At 35.6% G+C, this 19,264-nt stretch overlaps 4 protein-coding genes and 1 long non-coding RNA gene across 6 annotated transcripts; 3 read left to right on the plus strand and 2 right to left on the minus strand.

The window, feature by feature from the left end:
* Positions 1 to 3,172: 3,172 nt before the first annotated feature.
* On the minus strand, positions 3,173 to 4,047 carry LOC118436917. The gene is made up of 3 exons (XM_035855581.1): positions 3,754 to 4,047; positions 3,524 to 3,686; positions 3,173 to 3,445 (listed from the first exon to the last, which is right to left on the minus strand). Exons 1-3 carry the CDS (start codon positions 3,990 to 3,992, stop codon positions 3,173 to 3,175), a joined length of 675 nt encoding a protein of 224 aa, XP_035711474.1. The 5' UTR covers positions 3,993 to 4,047.
* A 1,590-nt stretch (positions 4,048 to 5,637) lies between these two features.
* Positions 5,638 to 7,537, minus strand: LOC118437096. The gene is made up of 2 exons (XM_035855888.1): positions 7,253 to 7,537; positions 5,638 to 6,545 (listed from the first exon to the last, which is right to left on the minus strand). Exons 1-2 carry the CDS (start codon positions 7,338 to 7,340, stop codon positions 6,028 to 6,030), a joined length of 606 nt encoding a protein of 201 aa, XP_035711781.1. The 5' UTR covers positions 7,341 to 7,537; the 3' UTR covers positions 5,638 to 6,027.
* Positions 7,538 to 8,664: 1,127 nt separating this feature from the next.
* LOC110855027 (zinc finger protein 768) lies at positions 8,665 to 9,968 on the plus strand. Of its 2 annotated transcripts, XM_035855870.1 has the most exons (4): positions 8,665 to 8,791; positions 8,862 to 8,998; positions 9,061 to 9,468; positions 9,537 to 9,968. In XM_035855870.1, exons 2-4 carry the CDS (start codon positions 8,885 to 8,887, stop codon positions 9,837 to 9,839), a joined length of 825 nt encoding a protein of 274 aa, XP_035711763.1. In that variant the 5' UTR covers positions 8,665 to 8,791; positions 8,862 to 8,884; the 3' UTR covers positions 9,840 to 9,968. The 2 variants fall into 2 exon arrangements, with proteins under 2 accessions (XP_035711763.1, XP_021959154.1); XM_022103462.2 differs by having other exon boundaries at positions 8,722 to 8,998.
* An 877-nt stretch (positions 9,969 to 10,845) lies between these two features.
* Positions 10,846 to 13,975, plus strand: LOC118437087 (zinc finger protein 320-like). Its single transcript, XM_035855876.1, has 3 exons — positions 10,846 to 11,146; positions 11,219 to 11,626; positions 12,481 to 13,975. Exons 1-3 carry the CDS (start codon positions 11,033 to 11,035, stop codon positions 12,871 to 12,873), a joined length of 915 nt encoding a protein of 304 aa, XP_035711769.1. The 5' UTR covers positions 10,846 to 11,032; the 3' UTR covers positions 12,874 to 13,975.
* A 1,142-nt stretch (positions 13,976 to 15,117) lies between these two features.
* On the plus strand, positions 15,118 to 16,949 carry LOC110854815. Its single transcript, XR_002548377.2, has 2 exons — positions 15,118 to 15,175; positions 16,884 to 16,949. It is a non-coding gene; the product is annotated as an uncharacterized LOC110854815 (long non-coding RNA).
* The last annotated feature ends 2,315 nt before the right edge of the window (positions 16,950 to 19,264 follow it).

Raw genomic sequence — 19,264 nt, forward strand, 5'->3', positions numbered from 1 at the left:
TGTTTGAATAAGAAGTAATTATGTTCAAAATTTAAAGTCAATATGTTGAACCGTTTTTGAGTTATTGCACGGACGGACAGACGGACGGACGGAAATATCAATCTTAAAGGGGTTTCACCCCTTAAGGCTTACCCTCACGCTCGGAGGAGAATTTCGGAGCAGGAGTATTCTCCTAGTCTCATCCTTCTCTCTCGCTTTGCAGAATACATGGAATCACACATCTCGGAACTTCGCATCGACCCTGTGGGGGGAGGAGTCGACCTCATGGAAATGCATTCTCCGGTGTTTAGAATTTGGTTTTCTGCGTCTGATGGTATTTTTTTCAAATTTTCTGGACTGGCGCAAGGTACACTTATGCCCCTTACCATCAAGTGATGTAACCTTATGTAGACTGGTAAGGGGCATAAGTGTGTGTACCTTGCCCCAGTCCAAAAAATTTGAAAAAAATACCATCAGACGCAGAAAACCAAATTCTAAACACCGGAGGATGCATTTCCCTGAGATCGACTCCTCCCCCGCACAGGGTCGATGCGAAGTTCCGAGATGTGTGATTCCATGTATTCTGCAAAGCGAGAGAGAAGGATGAGACTAAAGCCTAGTATCCAAGTGAAAGATTTCACAGAAGTGAAATTCGGGTGAAATTTTTTCATTCATGCGAAATTCCACACTAGTTAAAAGACGGTGAAAGGGAAAATTCCACTGCATTTTCACCTCGGCGTATCCAAGTCAGAATGTGATTAAAATGTCTCAAAGTGGACTTACAGTCCGCGAAAATTATATTTATTATTCCAAAAATCAACAAGAAAAATTATTTAAATATTGATTTTGTTTTGTCTCAAAACCTATAACTTTTTTCAAATTACCAACTTCATCAAATAGTAATTACTATAAGTTCTATTAAACCAAGCGTGTGCAATGGAATCTGAAATTGAGGAAGAAATTATTGCACTGGCAGCTGCATCAGTACTAATCAAGAGAACGAAACGACGGCGGAAGCGACCTAAATTTCACATAAATCCTTATCTTCAGCTTCGAAACATAAAAGGGCGGTTCGCATCGGATGTAAGTTGTTAAAAATAAATATTCCTCACGCTCCCGTCTAAAATCAGTAATTTTAAAATTCCAGTTTCAAGTCTTGAGACAGTACCCACCCAGCTTTCGGGAGAACTTTCACCTCAACCCATCTAACTTTGATTACTTGCTGACTTTAGTTGGTCCACAATTAGAACCCAAGACCTGAGCACGTGGGGATTCGCTATCTGCGGCTGAAAAATTGGCCATTCCATTAGAGTGAGTGGACGTTACGAAATTATTTGTCACTTTACAACAGAATTTCGCAGAATTATTGTTCTTGTTTGAAATTGCAGATATTTGGCGTCAGGATCATATCAACGCCACGTCGCGTCGGTTTATCGAGTCAGCAAACAGGCAATTGGCAAAATCATTGACAGGACTTGTGAAGCTTTGTACAAGTCACTCAAACCGTTATACTTGAAGGTGGTACTAAATCATGATTTTAACAAAAATAGAAAATGTATAATGTTTAATAATTAATTTTACAGAATAACACCACAGATTTGGTTAAATATTTCAAACCGATATCACGAACTTTGGAATTTGCCGAATTGCGTAGGCGCAATTGACGGGAAACATGTCCAAATTGTAAATCCACCAAATAGTGGAAGTTCTTTCTACAATTACAAGGTACAAACAAAAATAAATTATTCAAAAATGGACATCACAATAAATAAGTCATTTATATTTGAAGGGTTTCTTCAGCATTGTCTTGATGGGTGTATGTGACGCTGACTACAGATTCACATACGTTGACATTGGCGCATACGGGAGCGAGAGCGACAGCAATATTTTCAGAAAATGCGATTTTGGAAAATCATTATCTCGTGATGAATTAAATCTACCACCGGATGCGAAGATTAATGGTCAACCCATTCCTTTCTATTTTGTAGCTGACGACGCCTTTCCCCTTCACCGAAGGATACTTAAGCCATACTCTCCTAGCAGGAATGCACAATTAACAAATAGTGAACGAATATTTAATTACCGGTATACAAATTACAAATCAAGGCATGCATCATCACATTGATATTTAACGAAACTTGTATTGTTATTAAGGGGTGAAAGCCCTTTATAAGATCGTTATGTCCGTCTGTCCGTCTGTCTGTCCGTAGCTCCGATAACTTTTGAACGAAAAGACATAGAGACTTGAAATTTTGAACGTAAACTCCTAACGTCAAGGGACAGGACGAGTTCGAAGATGGACACTGTGACATCGTCACCTGTGACGATGACGTCGTCACAGTGACGAAAAGTGACGAAAAAGTGTCACGTGTCAGTTTTGACATGTGACACGTCATTTTTAACTATTTTTCAATGTCAAATTCAATGGTGACCTCCATTTTGACCTCAGAGGTCATGTAAAGGTCATAGGACATATCTATTTCAATTTCAACTGAAATTTAACCCCGAATTCAATGGTGACCTCCATTTTGACCTCAGAGGTCATATAAAGGTCACATAAGGGTTATCAACTGTTAAATTTGACACAAATAAGACACAAAAGTCGAAAACCCGTCAGAAGTGTCAATCTTAACAAATTTTCGAACAATTTGATATTCACATTGACGTATGACACTCCTTTCACCCCTTGGTTACATGCGTTGTAACGGTTTATTTTGAAATTAACAGGCTTAGCCGGGCTCGACGGTGCATTGAAAATGCTTTCGGAATTTTATGCTCCCGTTGGCGTGTGCTTGCAAAATCTCTACAAATGAAGCCAGAAAGGGTACAGAAAATCGTAGCAGCTTGTTTACTGCACAACTTTCTGATGAATGAAGTCAAATCTACTTATTGTCCGGACGGATACGCGGATCAATTAGATGACAATGGTGATATAATTGAAGGAGGTTGGAGAGTAAACCTACCAGCAAATTCTTGCCAAAATTCACAATTTTCGCCCAATGTTGCTGGAAGAACAAGCGAAAACGCGAAACTTATACGAGATTGTGTTAAAGAGTATGTTAATGGTGACCGTGGTGCTTTAGCATGGCAGACAATGCGTGTACTAGGTCTAATTCGTAATGAATAGTCAATTGTTTATTACCGTTCTACATAAATTTTATTTCTTGTTAATTGATTCTGCATTAAAAAAAATTTAAGTGGTGTTAATGATATCGTGATGTTCGTACTTTTTTACTTCTCCATATGCCAGAGAAACAAATTGCATATTCAGATCTTCAACAACATTAGACGGCAATTTTGCCAACATCCGATCTAAATTTGCATACATAGACTCATACTTCAAAGGCTTGACTTGCGTGGTGGAAGCAGTGGCCTGCTTTCGAAGTTGCACCAATTCGGCGATACCAGTGGCGATAACTTTAGTGTCAGTATTATCTGTGTTTTCTTTATTTCTTTTGCAGCTCATCTATAATACATACATACAATAAATATTAACTGAGATTTGTTTAATTTTAATGGAATAATATGTAAAGTTTAATCTCACGTAGTCGTAGTTGCTTGCCGGGCGTTTGAACTTTTGTTCCGGAAGAGCTGGCGTAGTCGGGAGAGCTTCAAATTCTACGTCATCTGAACTTGGCGTATTATTACATACGTTTTCTTGATCCTTAGCGTCATCTTCGTCGTCAACTACTATGCTCGATATAGTTCTGTGGAATAGTGTTAATACTCAAAAATAGTTTGCCTATAAGACTTTTTTAAAGGTAAAAATATTACTTGCGAGTAGGTTTAGTATCAACAAGGAACTTTAATGACTCATAAAAAGTCCAGGCTTCGAGGCTCATTTGGGTATTAGCATCAGGATCATCGTCCTCCTCGTCTCCTTCAGGTCCCCCTTTCCCTGACTTTCCCGGCTTATGCCTCCTTCGATAGTTGATCGCATCTTTGAGCGACTTCCAGGCAGACTTGCACTCAGATACTGTTATAATTAGATGATTGAGTCTTAAGTACGTCATTTTTCAGTATTTATAACATGTAAAAATGTTGTGCTAAATGCTAATACCTGGCAATTCCATTTTTTCCGAAACGATTGTCCGTGTTAAAATTACATCTCGTTTCATGTATCCATCGTCTGTAATGTTCCATAGGGCCGGAAATTGTTGAACCTGCCGAGCTAAACACTTTTTCTGGTCATCTGTCAGATCGACCTTTTTTTTGCGAGGTTTTACCTCCTTATTGGACTTGCCACCCCTTGGCATTACGACTACTTTAATTGGCAGAAAATATGTATAGTAATTTAATAATATGAGCTTTATAATAATTATTATAAAAATTGATTTATAACAAACTCAATCAGCAGTAGAGAATTGGAAAAAATTTGAACCTCGCGGCATGACTTTTCACTGCAATTTCATTCCTGTGGAATAATACCCCTCCGTTTCATTACTTTTTCACTCACAAATCTGTGAAATTTTCACTCGCGTAAAATTCCACCACTTTTTCATCGCTGACCTGGATACGTTCGAGTGAAATTTCAGTGGAATTTTCACAGATGTCGATTTCACGCGTGAAAAGCTCACTTGGATACTTAGCTTAAGAGAATATTCCTACTCCGAAATTCTCCTCCGAGCGTGAGGGTAAGGCTTAACAAATGAATAACATTCTGAATAAAATTTAGCATATAAAGACCCAAATTTCAAGAACTTTTGCTGGAGATCTATCGGGGCTGAAGCACGAAAATATCGATGGCAAATTTAAAGTATTTTATAAAATCACTTAAGGATAGAGAAACACCTGCCAGTTGAAGACAATTTTTTTAAATAACTTTTTCGCCCCTAAAACACAACAACGTGGAAAATTTTATTTTTTAATATTGAACATTTATTCCAAATACTTATTTTAGAAAAGGGTGCCTTATTTTTATACCGATTTTACGAATTTTACGAACCATTTTTAAAATCCCGGGAATCGGGAATCCAAATTTTGGCTCTGAAAAATCCTGGGAAATCCAGGGATTTTCTCGAACTTTAAATATTTATTACCTTATAACTTAAAAATAGTCAAATTCGGTTACCCGAAAAGGTACATAGCTTTGACACGAAGAACACATCACATGAGCACATTTATAATACATACTTACATAACTATTTATTTGTTTTCGAGTTTTAAACATACTTAACATTTGTCTACTTAAAACCTTTAAGTTAAAATATGACACCAATAGAAATTATAGTATATATTCACTTGTACAATAATACTGTATTTTATTGCTATTTTTTATTAATTTCATAGGTCTCATTGTCCATATTACTGGTATTGCAAAATATCAGTGTATTGTGGTAGCTCAATTTGTCGCCCTCTTTTTATCTTGAGGCTGCAAGATAGGTAGAGATGGGAGTAGAGGAAAATCAAAATTTTGATAATTTCATTCCAGAAAAGTTCAAAAATTAATCACCAATTCGCCAGCATGTTAACACGTTTACAACGAGTCGCATTAAATAATACTGGAACGTGAGACCGCTTTGGTAATAAGTAAGTACATATCCCCATTCATTTAATTTTGTCCATTTGACCCTTCTTGCCTCTCAGGTTATATGTAAATAGATATGTATATTAGTTTACCAAGTTGACCGAGAAATAAGTCTTATACGTCTTCAAATATTTTTATTGCATGATTCATTTTATTATTAATAAAATAAATATGACGAGGCAAATATTCACTCACACGTTATAAGTAAGTTCATTATTTAAGTAATTATTTGTAGATGATTATTTACATAATTATCAGGAACTTAATAAATTGGTCCATAAATATGTATGTAATTATTTTTCTGCTTGTTGACGTTTACATAGCTACCGTATTTATTATTATGTATGTATTTAAGCTCAATTAAAGATACGGTTTGTTAGAATTCATGCACAAAATATGTGTTCACCTTCAAAATTGTCAACCCTCAATTTCCAATCTACATAATTATAAATAATATGATTAATGTTGATTAATATTTTAAATATTTTGTTTGTAAAAAAGAGCCCATATTGGTAAAATATTTAAGAAAAACCTTGCATCAAAACCACCCATAAAATTTGCGAAACAAAAGTCACTCCAAAAATTCCGAGTAATGACGCCACCTTAACCTCGTTGCCATGATTACAGTGACTCTCAAAGCAGTAATTTCCCATAATAACGAATCCCTTGACAAACCTGGGTTCCTTCCCTTTCAAATTCTTGCTGTCCACCTCGTGCATCAAGGCACACCCCTTTCGCGTCGTTTTGCTCCGGGAATCGTAAAATTTAGCGCATTCTACGCTATATTTTTCACTTCGGAGATATTTTATGTAATTGTCGCGGTCGGCCAGTTCCACGGTGTCGAAGGGGGTGACCACGTTGGCTGGTGGGATGTCGAGTTCGCAAGGGATGGCGAGATGAGAGGGGATTGGTTCCCCGCCAGCACAGTTTTCATGATAAGGCAGCACCGGAACATGGTTGGAGGTGGGGTCAGAGGAGCATTGGTAACACAGGAGGGGCGGACGGGGGGTAATTTTTCGGTAGTCGTCCCAGTCGAAATCTGATCACAATGAGTGAAAAAAATTAGTTCGTAAAAACATAAAGTTTCCAAGTAGAAATCGCTATGTCGAATTTTGCAGTAATCGACAAAAACTCTAGGCATATCGTACATATTCTGCATAATTTTGTTTACATAATCCTAAACAAAATGAGTGTCCCTATTTTTCTGCAGAACCGCATTCTCCATAGGTTTCTTCAGATTTCGCTCTACATAAAGCCTTTCTGCAGAATATTAAACCAATTTTATGCAGGAAAATCGGTGCAGAGAATTACGATTGGAAATTCTTAGGGATTTTATTGCATAAAGTAAAAATTGAATAGTTGCAAGCAATAGAACGAAGTTCACTCTTAAAAATAATGTCATCCTGTTGAATAGTAAATGTCTTCTCAACCTTAAATTAAATAAACGGGGCTAATTTCTTAAATCCTGCGTAGACTTTACATCTGATCAAGTCAACTTTGTACTGGATTAACAAAATTTAATTAATTTAGAATTGAGATTTGCATATTTACATTTTCATATGTAACATTATTTTTACTCGCGTTTATGGAAAATTTGAAGAAAAGTTTTTGATTTTTTTATCCAGTTTTTTTCACTGCTCATTTTACAGGAAGATAAGTACATAACAAATCAGGCATGCAAGCAATTAAAAATAATGGGGAAGGAGATTTACACATAAAAAACTTAGTAAATTTACATTTACTCACCAATACTAGGCGATGTAGCAACATTGGCGAATGTCAAGGTCACAAGGACACCGGAAATGTAATTCTTCTTCATAGTATTCTTATTCATTAAAGATTTAAATTTTCTGCAAATTTTCAGGAATTTTGCCACGTAATTTCAATATTGCGTATGTTTAGATATGTTCGATATATGTAACGAAAAGTATGTACATACATATATAACTAAATAGTTCTTGAGTAAAGAAAAGTGTAATTTATTTATTTCTCCGTCAAACTTTAATCCCTGATTTGAGAAATGGTCTCATCGAGAACTTGACTCCGAATGAGGCTTACAAAACTTAAGACAGTTTCATAAATAAGTCAAAACAGTTGTCCATACATAAATGGATTATGTGCATAGATAATCAAGTCATGAATTCTGACTCATACATATTTAACAATAAAATCTTTCTGCCTGGTTTCTAGTTTCATATGTACAATCTTTCTCACGGAGAACTCTGCACCGTTAGTGATAAGATATGGAAATCACGGTTTGAGCTGCATGTGCACTGTTCAGCAGATTTTTAAATTTTAGTTAAGCATTTAAAAATCTGAGTAAGCATGTAAAATGAGTCCAACCTTTGTTACTCATGTTAAGTTCATGCATTGCGGTCTAAAGTGTATTTAGGACACGCGATATGCACATACATAGATATGTAGATACATTAATGTATGATTACTATTGAAAGTGAAGTTAATATTTGTTGGATGATAAATTATCACAGAAGATGTGAAGATGTGTGCATTTAATTGTTTCATATCGTGAAATCTTCAATATGTTTAACATTTCTGCGGAAGGCTTAACTAAATGAGAAACATGTAAAATAAATAAATACATGGTTTCGAGTTGCATAGCCGATAAGTGTAAACACAGATTCCTTTATTTGCCTTTATGGTAATATATACATATGTATGCGCATAAATTAAAACTAATAAATGACCGATTAAATTTAAACCCAAATTGCGACACTCAAAAATTCAAAATTAACTTCAAAATGTAGCATAAAGTGTAATCATAGCCAAAAGTGATCTCAATAATTTGTATTCAACAAATTTTATTAGGGGTCATTCAAAATTATGTAACGGAAAAATCGAAATTTTTGAAGTGGAAAGTTATACAAATATGTATGTAGAAATGCATTATTTACATATTTATCAATATGTAAATAATGCATTTCTACCAAAAGAGTATGCAGACACTGCGTGGTTTACTAATTATGGATGGCATCTGATACACTTCATGCAGTCGTCGTTTCCATTTCTGGAAGGGTAAAAAACACATACATATCTGTGCGCTGGTTCAAAACGTGGCTGGTTATTTTTTATAAAAAGAGGTGAAGTCAACCTACCATTTCTGTTTACCCTGGATGTTCATATTTACATCTGATCTATAAATATCGAGCCAAAGGTAAAAGTACCACCTTTTCAAACCATTTACGTGCCCACTCTTCAAACTCTAGATATTGAGTAGTAAAACAGACCTGAAAAGACGACGAGGTGACGGTGGTCGACGAGGTGACGGTGAGGCAGGAATTTTGGTTCTGATAAATCCAAAACATTTCTAATACCTAAGTGCAATTTGTGAATCAAGAGATTCGCTGGAACGAAATTCACATGGATCCCGGAAATAAATTTGAATGTCCCATGTGCTCAAAACCCTTCAAAACCAAGCAACGCTTTGACAAACACGTGGTCACGCACGAGCCAAACGCTAAGAAGAAATGCGAAGTAAGATTTATTTAAATTAAAATTTGCAACACTTAAGTCAACCATTTCAACGCATTGTTTAGATTTGCGGGAAAATTTTGAAAAACCTGGTTACCTTGGCTGCGCACGTGAGAAGAATTCACACTTCCCGTGAACGTCGCAGTTGCGACCTTTGTCACCGGAATTTTTGCGACTCCCGCAATTTACTGAGACACATGGACGCCATGCACGGATCCGAACAACGAACCCGTTTCCCATGCGAATACCCGGGGTGTGCGAAAACCTACCTAAATCAGCGCCACCTTTGGGGACATGCAAAAACTGAACATGCCGAAAACCCGGTCCGGTTTCCGTGTACCCTTTGCGGAAAAGAATTTAAATGCAGAACAAACCTTGAGTTTCACATTCGCACCCACACGACCGAGAAGCCCTTCAAGTATACCACGTGTGCGAAAAATTTCGCACTAAGCCAGAAACTCAAGCAACACGAGGTACATATGTAAATTAATAGCCTGCATCGGACACGTTTCATTTTAAAATTTGTGTATTGATTTTCCAGTTGACCCATTTGCCAAAATTTGCACGAAAAATTTTCAAGTGCAAAATCTGTACGATGACTTTCCTTGAGAGTGGCGGGTTGCGAAAGAATATCCGAGTAGTTCATGAAAATGAGAGGAATTATGAATGCACATTTTGTGATAAAAAATTCTCGAGATCCTGCATTTTGAAAAACCACGTGGACGCGGTACACCCAGCGAACAAGGAGAAGATTCATGCCTGCAACAAATGCGAGTACAGGAGTCACTCGAAGAGGAATTTAGACAGGCATAAAATACGGCATGGTGTTAAAACTCATGCATGATAAATGCGATACAAGTGGGAAGAAATTTATGTATTTTTAAAGGTTTGCTCGGTCACTGGAGTCGCATTATGTGTAATACTTGGGACAAGAAATACAAAATTTGTTAATTTATTGTTTAATGCCATTAACTGTTCGAGTACTGAATTTATTAAGTTTACAATTTATTCATTCAGAAAGCTATAAAATACTGTATACATACTTAAGTGGTCCGTGGAGCCTTAGTTGATATCCATATCCATTTAATAAGCTTTTGCATTCATAATGTATGAAAGTTTTTCATAGAAGATCAAATCTGATGACCTGTCAGTGGAAAAGCTGAACGCAGAGAGGTGGACGCTATAAAGTTTCTCATCTGAAATATGTGCGATTTTGTCAAGGTTAAACCTTCGACATTCCTTCAATTCTGCAGAAGTGCTCAAGTTAAAGTTGAGCTTGAGCACTTCTATACACAAACTTTGTGTATAGTTATATTGCTTGACTTTTTAAAAGAAAGTCTCAAAAAGAAATATGTCTGGCATGTGCATTTTTAGTAAATTTTCCCTTTTTACCTACGTAAGTCATTATGAGGTGTCCGACAATTTACACACAATCATTTACAAACCAACGGATAATAAAAGCACATTGTCGAGGTGGCCAGACATCCCAACTTTCTAATACTATTTTTAGCACGGGCCCATAAATACAATGGAAAGAGACAAAAATTCTACAATAGGGACCGTTCATATGCTACGTCGTCAAAAAGGTGGGTAGATAGTTTTGGGTAACATATCTTACTCATATTAAGCTCAACGTATGCATTTAGGGTATAGACGAAGTAGGAGGAAGGTCTAAAAAAGCGGTATCTCTTTGTTAACTTAATATATGGACATCCCTCAACTATAGATTTAACTAGTATCTGGCTTTCCTGAATCGTGTCTAAATATGGTTTAAAAATGTAACCTTTTTCTATCGCACCACCCCTCACATTTCGAGTTGCTTACAGTTACCACAATATTCAGTATAAAATCTATCCCATACACCAAGCACGAAGCAAAGCACATACCTTGAAATAGTTAGCAAAGTTGTTTAAAATTTTTAACATTTCGGTACACTTTGATATTTTTGCAATAACACAACATTTTAATTCATAATTCTGGAATACTGAGCCAACAAACGTTCTAAAAAAGCGATAAATTCTCAAAACTCCAATTTAGATGGGTGTCCCGATAGAAAAGAAATGTCCTAAGTGCCCCAAAACGTTCCAAACCAACCAAGCCATTAAGATCCACCTAGTCACGCACGACCCCAATGCCAAGGTGAAATGTGAGGTAAATTTTTAAGATAACCACCAACTTCCAACTTCGACCAGACACATTTCAAAATTTGTATTTGGATTTCAGATTTGCGGAAAGATTTCGAAAAACCCCGACACCTTGGCTAATCATATGAGAAACCTACACACCAAGCGCGACCGACCCAGGTGCGATATTTGCCACCGGGACTTCCGTGACCCTGCCAGTTTACGCCGTCACGTTAAAACCCTTCACAGCACGAGGGAACGACCCCGCTTCCCATGCGAATTTACCGGCTGTGCGAAAACCTACGTATGCCAGACCCATCTGTCGCGACATGTGAAAACTGAACATGCCAAAAATCCGGTCCGGTTTCCGTGTACACTGTGCGAGAAAGAATTTAAATCCAGGACTCAACTTGAGTCTCACATTCGAACCCACACGACCGAAAAGCCGTTCAATTGTGCCACGTGTGGGAAGAGTTTCACGCATAAAGCAGCCATGAAGGAGCACGAGGTATGTATGTACATAAATATGTACTTATGAATTTGGTGGAAAAAATTAGTTGAAAATTAGCAATACAAATTTATGTAAGCACTGTGGTTAGTTCTCTTTATAGTTTAGGACCCTTGATGAAATTCATATTTCCATGTAAAATCGAAATTTGGCGCCGTGGCGGCGCGTTACATTCGCCGAATTTTAATGTTTTTAATTTGGAAACCGTTATAACTTATCAAATCATGCACGAATTTTCATAATTTTATATTAAAATCATAACAAAAAGGTAAACTTTCGTATGCAAATGTCGATAAAATCGTAAAAATATCTCAAAATTAACAAATTCATTTTTTTTTCATGAAATTTCGACCTTTGTGATAACTTTAAACAACAAGTTGTGAAATTGCAACACATACTGCAGAAGTTATGGATGTATGAAATTGGTCGAAAATAAAGATTCTTAAGTTTGGCGCGACGCCACGGCGCCGAATATGAGTTTTACATGGAAATATGAATGGATCCTTCATCTAGTAGATTCTAAAAAGCATGGTGGGTAATCGGAAGTTTCCTTTGTAATAGTGAAAAGATATTTAGTACGCCGTCAAAAACATACTCGTACAAGCGAGAAAAACTTTTGAACGCGTCTGAAGACCCCAAATCGGTGAACAACATTTAGAAAATAGTATTATTGATTAATCCACCCATATTATTGGTCATCAAATTTGGGAATGTTAAACTTTCTCCAAATGTTGGTCACCGATTTGAGGTCTTCAAATGTGTTGAAAAGAATTTTACTTACCGGTACGGTATTTTTTGTGACTGCGCAGCATCTGTCAACTAGAAGAGATTCAACAACAACGTTTTCTTTACAGGAGACCCACCTTGAAAAATCGAGCCGAAACAGTGTCACGTGCCGCCTTTGCGAAAGGGTTTTCTTAAGTGAAAAAGCTGTCCAAAACCATGTCCGGGTTATTCATGGAAATCAGAGGAACTACGTTTGTTCCTTATGTAACAAAAGATTCTCGACATCCTATCATTTGACCCGCCACGCGGAGGCGGTACACCCCGCGAACAAGGAGAAGATCCATTCCTGCGACAAATGCGAGTACAGGAGTAACTCAAATCGAAATTTAGACGAGCACAAAAGATTGCACGGTGCTAAGAAGCATGGATGTTACTTTTGTGGGAAGAAATTCGTCTTTTTTCAACATTTAGTACGACACTTCGGTCGAATTCATACCCTGGAAAAGAAATTATTGGTGTAACTATTGTTTTGCGTAGTATGTATTTACTAGCGTAGCTTTTACATAATAAGCATATAATACCGATGAATATTTGTATTATGGTTATCTCATTGTATGTATTAAGCTGATATTAAGTTTTCTCCGTAAAATGGACTGCTTAGCTCTGTGGGAAAGTTTTCAAAAATCCGACCTCATTGACTACTCACATGAGGGGAATTCACACCCATCGAGAACGTCCCAATTGCGGTTTTTGTCATGGGATTTTTTTCGACTCGGCCAGTTAAACGAGGCACATGGACGCCCTGCACGGTTCGAGGGAACGACCTCGTTTCCCATGCAGATTTACCAATTGTGAGAAAACCAACCTAATCCAGGGCCATCTTTCTCGACAGGAAAAAACCGAACATGCCCAAAATCCTGTCAAACATGCGTGCACCCTATGTGGTATGGAATTTAAATGCAGGACAAGGCTGGGGTTCACATTCGGATGCACCGAAAAGCCCTTCAATTGTGGGAGATAGGAGGAATTTTGCGCTAAAGCAAAACGAATAGAATCGCTCGTTCACTAATGCGAAGCATCGAAAACAATGAATTTCAATTCACAAATGAGTCAATCTCAAACAGAATAATACATTTTGAAGGCTCAGTGAGATCCAATATTCCGGAGGAGTTGCACTCTTATCAAAAACGTAGACCCTGGAGAAATCAAAGATATCAAAACAAGTCGAGATATTATGCCAACAATACAAATAAGTCAGCACAGCTCCCAATGAGTCACGGCCAACAAAATAGGCTGCACCAAGATCGTCAAAATCATAATTCTGTCCAGCATCAAGGTCGACGACACTTTGATGAACACAAGCGTTCTCATGCTAAAAATCATGGACAACACAATTCTAACTCATATTTTGTAAAAAATAACAACCCACCACAACAAAGGAGCAATTTGTCACATTCATCTATAACTTCGCGAGCTAATTTAGAACCACCACTGAATAATACTACCACAAAGTCACCATCAAAAATCTACACAGCGTTCACATGAGATACGGAAGCTACTTTGTACAAGAATAAACCGAAACGGAAAAGGTGTTTTTATAATTTGCATACCATTTTAAAATTTTAGGCAAAGTTGAGCAGAACTCACTACAATAAATTATATAAAGCTTTTAAGAAATTTAAGGAAAGTGAACCCCCACTCTTTAATTTTACTACATTTATTCTCCCTACTTTTGTTCAATTCGTGCTGTCTTTCGGATTAAATTTCTCCAATCCAACAAAACCTAATTTTAAATTAATTGGTGAACATTTTGATGAGGCTTTAAGGAAATTAAGTTGGCATATATATTTTAAACAGAATGGAGAAGAAAGAGAAACAATAACCAGTTTTGACCAATTTTGTATAACATACAAAACATACATAGTACAACCGATATTTGCTTTTTAGATGTTAATGTAAGTTTATCAAACAATAAGCTTTCTACAACTTTATATAAGAAACCAATGTCACGCCCATTATATGCTCACTATTTTTCTAATTTACCTAAACAACTTCTGAATTCATTACCGTATAGTCAAGGATTACGAATTATAAAAATTTGTTCCGAAATAGAGGACAGAGAAACGGAGATTGAAATCATGCTGAATACATTTCATAATCGTTGTTATCCTAATGATTGTATAGATAATACGCGACAAAGATTAGCTCAAATATCAAGACTAGATTTATTAACTAAGTGTAGAAATTTAATTATAGATAATTTAAAATTACACCACCCAGAAATTCTTTGTAATATGAAGGTCAAAACTGAAACTCATGATTCCATTTTACATAGATCGTATGTTGTAATGCCATATTACAAATCTTTACCAACTCTAAATAGTCTCACCATTGAGTTTATTATGAAAGAAAGTGATCATATATATACACACATGTTGCATACGCTCAATGTTAAAGTAAGTTACAGAAAGATACTCACTTACGAGGCAACTATGTAATAATATTTAGTATGTAATATGTATATGTACATATCATCACCGAGGACGCCAAATTCTGCCCAACAAACTACTCCGTCTTTTACTTTGACACAATCACATGGATTTTGAGTCTTTCCAATTCTAAATAAATACTACTAAATATATTTTTATAAATATTTTTAAGAAAAACTCCCTGTTTCAGGTAAATTTTATTGTATTTGGTAGCGACGTATTATTATTATTACTATTATACATTTTTGCATTTAATTCATATATTTTTAGGGATGAATTTGAACCATTTTATATAGTAGAGATCTTCATTTATTAAATTTACCACTTTGTAAAGGTATCAAGTCATTATATATACATTTTACAATAATTTTACAATAAGTCTACAATAATTTAATTACAATTTTTTGCCATTTTTCACATATGTATGTATAGGACTGCCAATGAGTTCGAGTCAACTCATTTGACTCATTGAGTTGAGTTGAGTTTGAGTCGAGAGTTTAACTCGACTCACTTTGAGTGAGTCGAAAAATAATGAGTTTGAGTTGAGTTACGGAAAATGAGTTCGAGTTGACTCATGAGTCAACTCATTAAGGATTTTTTACCGCCAGTTTGTCCATCTCGAGATTTTCACCTTGATGAAAGCAAGTTGCTAAATCTCTAGATAGCGATTTGTGATAAAATTATTCACATTTATGTATTTTTCACATTCGGATCCTCGTGAATCACTTTCTCTCCAAATATCTCAAGATTAAATTTACTGGGCTGAGTGAAATAAAAAAAATGGAAAAATTTGCAATTGTAAGAAAAAATAAATGAAAAATTACACTATTAAATACACATACACATACGTCGTAATTATACTAGGTGGCCCAAGTAAAGTGTTAGTAGATTGAAACGCTGTAGCTTAAGCAGTTTTTGTGTTACAAATTTCTAGTAAATTTTAATGGAAAGCCAGTTAATTTTTAAGTTAAATACATCTTTGACAGATTTGACGTAGATTACAGCATTTTATGTGCTAAAAACTTCTTCGGACGTGAAAATCTCCTCATCTGTAAAAAGAATCTTTTTCACTTTTTCGGCGCGTACCGCTTGAGGAAAGCCCCTCATTTAATTAGTAGGGCTTTCGTTCTGGGTATCATCAAGAGGTGGCAAGTACCACATATCAAAGCCTTAACCCTAAGGTTCAGTTTGAGCACTTATTGGATAATCTGCGTCAACAATGTCAGCTGTGAAGCTATATTCCGTAGGAATTTCGTGGATTTCTTAGGATTCTATCCTTCAGCGCCTTCACGATGGGTGTGGTCCTTGGAGGTTTTTCAAAAATTTTTCTTCGACTGTTCTTAGTCGATGGGGTCCTCATGAACGTTTTTATAACCCGCTGAACTAAATTAAAGTGCACGTTCGATTCCTGTCACATTTTTCAAATACGTCATTTCTCTTCCCATTTTTTTGGTGAAAAATTATCGTCGCCCGCGTCCTTTCTAGATTTTCTCTGCCGATATGCTTTGGAAGCAGTTGAAAACTGATTTATGATATATATGCAAAATCGCACGAGGAATCCAACGCACTTATCAGATTTTCATTATCTCCAGTAGTTTTAAAGTTATTAGCTACTAACACTTAGCTTGGGCCGTAAGTATACCGATTTGTTGATTAGCTTATCAAAATTAACAGCAATTTTATAGTTGTATTTAGATTTTAAATTAAAATTTTTAATCTTCTGTAGAAAATCATGAAAATTGTAATTGGTGAATGTGAATACCAATATCGTTCTCAACGGGAGTTTTATTTAAAAATCTGAAGGTTAACGAGATTTTTAACCCCTTTTGCACGTACTTATTTAAATAAATATTTTACTCTAAAAAAGGTGAGTCGACTCAAACTCATATGAGTTGAGTTTGAGTCGTCAACATCTGAGTTGAGTCGAGTTTGAGTTGAGACTAATTTGAGTTGAGTTTGAGTCGGTGATTTTTCTTATTGAGTTGAGTTAACCCTCAACTCAGCTCAACTCAAGTCATTGGCAGTCCTATGTATGTATGCAGCCTGATGAAAGATTATGAAACCGGTCGCTACTGCAAAATTACTTCAATAAACAAATCTTTCCATTAGTTTGAAGTGCTTTAATTCATTCAAAAAGATCACACGAGGCAAGCAAATAAACTGTAGCAATTGAGAGGCCGAATTCGTTCCCCACCGCGGCAAGACAGTATTTAGTCTTCTTAGAGTGTATGCATATATTATTTTGCCACCAAAGATCTTTAACATATCAAAAATTGGGAAAAATCAAAGTTAGGAAAGCTTTGCGACACTCTTTACGTCAACTTGCGAAGTACCAATGTTTCCACGGTTTCTAAAAATTTTAAACAGGTCCTTGAATCCGGAAAACGAAGTATTACCAAAAAAATTCCTTGGTTGTAGAAAGATTTATTCTGGGCTGCCAAATCCAGATAGGATATCCTACTTCGAATTTGTTAAAGCCAAATTTATCGGATTTCAATCAGAAAATAATTCGGATTTTCTTAATGTAAATAGTCAGAATTTCGAAAAATATTTGAGGTTAAAGTTAAAAAAATGTGCAATTTTTAGCACTGGAAGAGAATAGAAGTTGGGTTTGCTTCCTCCTCCTGGTAAAAATCGCCCATTTTTCAACTTTGACCTCAAATATTTGGTCAAATCCAACCATCGCACAAACTGTCCCAAGAAACGTTGGTTGTATCGACTTGGACCACGTAATCCCAAAATTTCAACAAAATCGGAGGGTTACACTTCACACCATCGCATTGTAAGTTTTCTTTACTTTGGCAACGTTTTTCACTAAAAAAATTATTACAAGTAACTTTACCAAAATTTTCATTTCATGTACATTTTTCATGTATTTAACCCTAACCAATGTATCCAATTTCGGTCGAGATTATATGTTATCTCAACTAGTTCTTAAATAGTTGTATTGCGGTTGAGAATTCGTGCAAACTTAGGATTAGTTAGAATTTTTGATGCATTATGAATTTCTTAAAGCTTGTTCACATTAGTTCTGACTCTACTTATAAATTTGTTACATTTTAAAATACAAATTAATCCTGAGCATCTTCTTCACAACGGTTCATCGAATATAAATTTCTGAAAATTTCGTCGCGGGGATGACTTTTGGAAGAAAAGTTTTCGAAACATGACTAAAAATTTAATTAGGTAGTCTACAAAACGCAAATTGGGAGCAATTGTACAATAATAAATGAAATAACATATTTAATTATGGATTTAGATGTGTTTTTATTATCATCAGATTTACATTCTTACTCATTATGAGTAAAATAAATATGTAATAAATAATTTTATGCCTTTAGTTAAGTAATTAATTTTTTCACTTACATATTAAGGGTTCCATATTTTACATGAGAATAAATAATTTTTTATTATGTCAAACATTAGTTCGAATTCTGGTGGCAATTATTTTCTAGGGATTATCTTTTAAGATTTAGGGTTGCCATCCGATCGGATAGGATAGGATAGGATAAAAATAATTTTTATCCGATCGGATAAGTCCACTGTTAGGATAATCCGAGTCGGATAACTTCAGAAATATTATCCTACCCGATATCCGTCGGATATCCGACGGATAGGATAGGTTAATCAAATTAAATAGCAAAATAAATACACAAATTTTAAACAGTGCCAACAATTCTCGGGTATTCAATCTATGATCTCTTAAAATCATGGTACACTGACCACAGGCTGAACTACTAAGGGAATTGTAGGAATTAGAAGTGATACATATGTATGTATGTATTTGACAAACGTCTTTTTGTAAGTCTCCACTTTTCCTTATTAGTTTGAATATTTATGTGTTCAATATATCACAATGTCAATATTCAAACTAATTACTTTAAAGCACCCACAGAATTAGATTGATTCTCTAAGCAATGGGAAAATAACTTTATATGTTACCACAAAGGGGACCGTTTTGTGTCTGGCATGGTAATAATTTATAACCGAATAGCAAGGAATTTTTCTCGCAATTGTAGTACAGTGTGGAAAAGAATTTTTACCAGATTTTAGAAACAATTATTATCGTTGCAGTCAAGCAGTACAACAGTTGCAGTACTACAGTTGTAGAGCCAAATATAATTTGGTTATAATATGTTAACCCACTTGCGAGTGTGCATTATCTACTCACTACCGAATGCCTTCAAAATTTCTCCTTAGTTATGGTTTACCCACAAATTTCATTCAAACATAATTTTTCAATAAGGCCGACGACGACTTATCCACCTACCACGACTACAATATCAATTACCTTCTATTTTCCACCTTATTCATTTTCATTATTTTACTAGACTTTCAGAGACTTACTTTCAGAGAATGAAATTCTAATAATTTTACATCTACCAACTTTACTATGATTTGCCTGGAAGTACTTAAATACTTA

This window comes from Folsomia candida, unplaced genomic scaffold (genome assembly GCF_002217175.1).
Source record: "Folsomia candida strain VU population unplaced genomic scaffold, ASM221717v1 Fcan01_Sc011, whole genome shotgun sequence".
Classification (NCBI taxonomy): domain Eukaryota; kingdom Metazoa; phylum Arthropoda; class Collembola; order Entomobryomorpha; family Isotomidae; genus Folsomia; species Folsomia candida.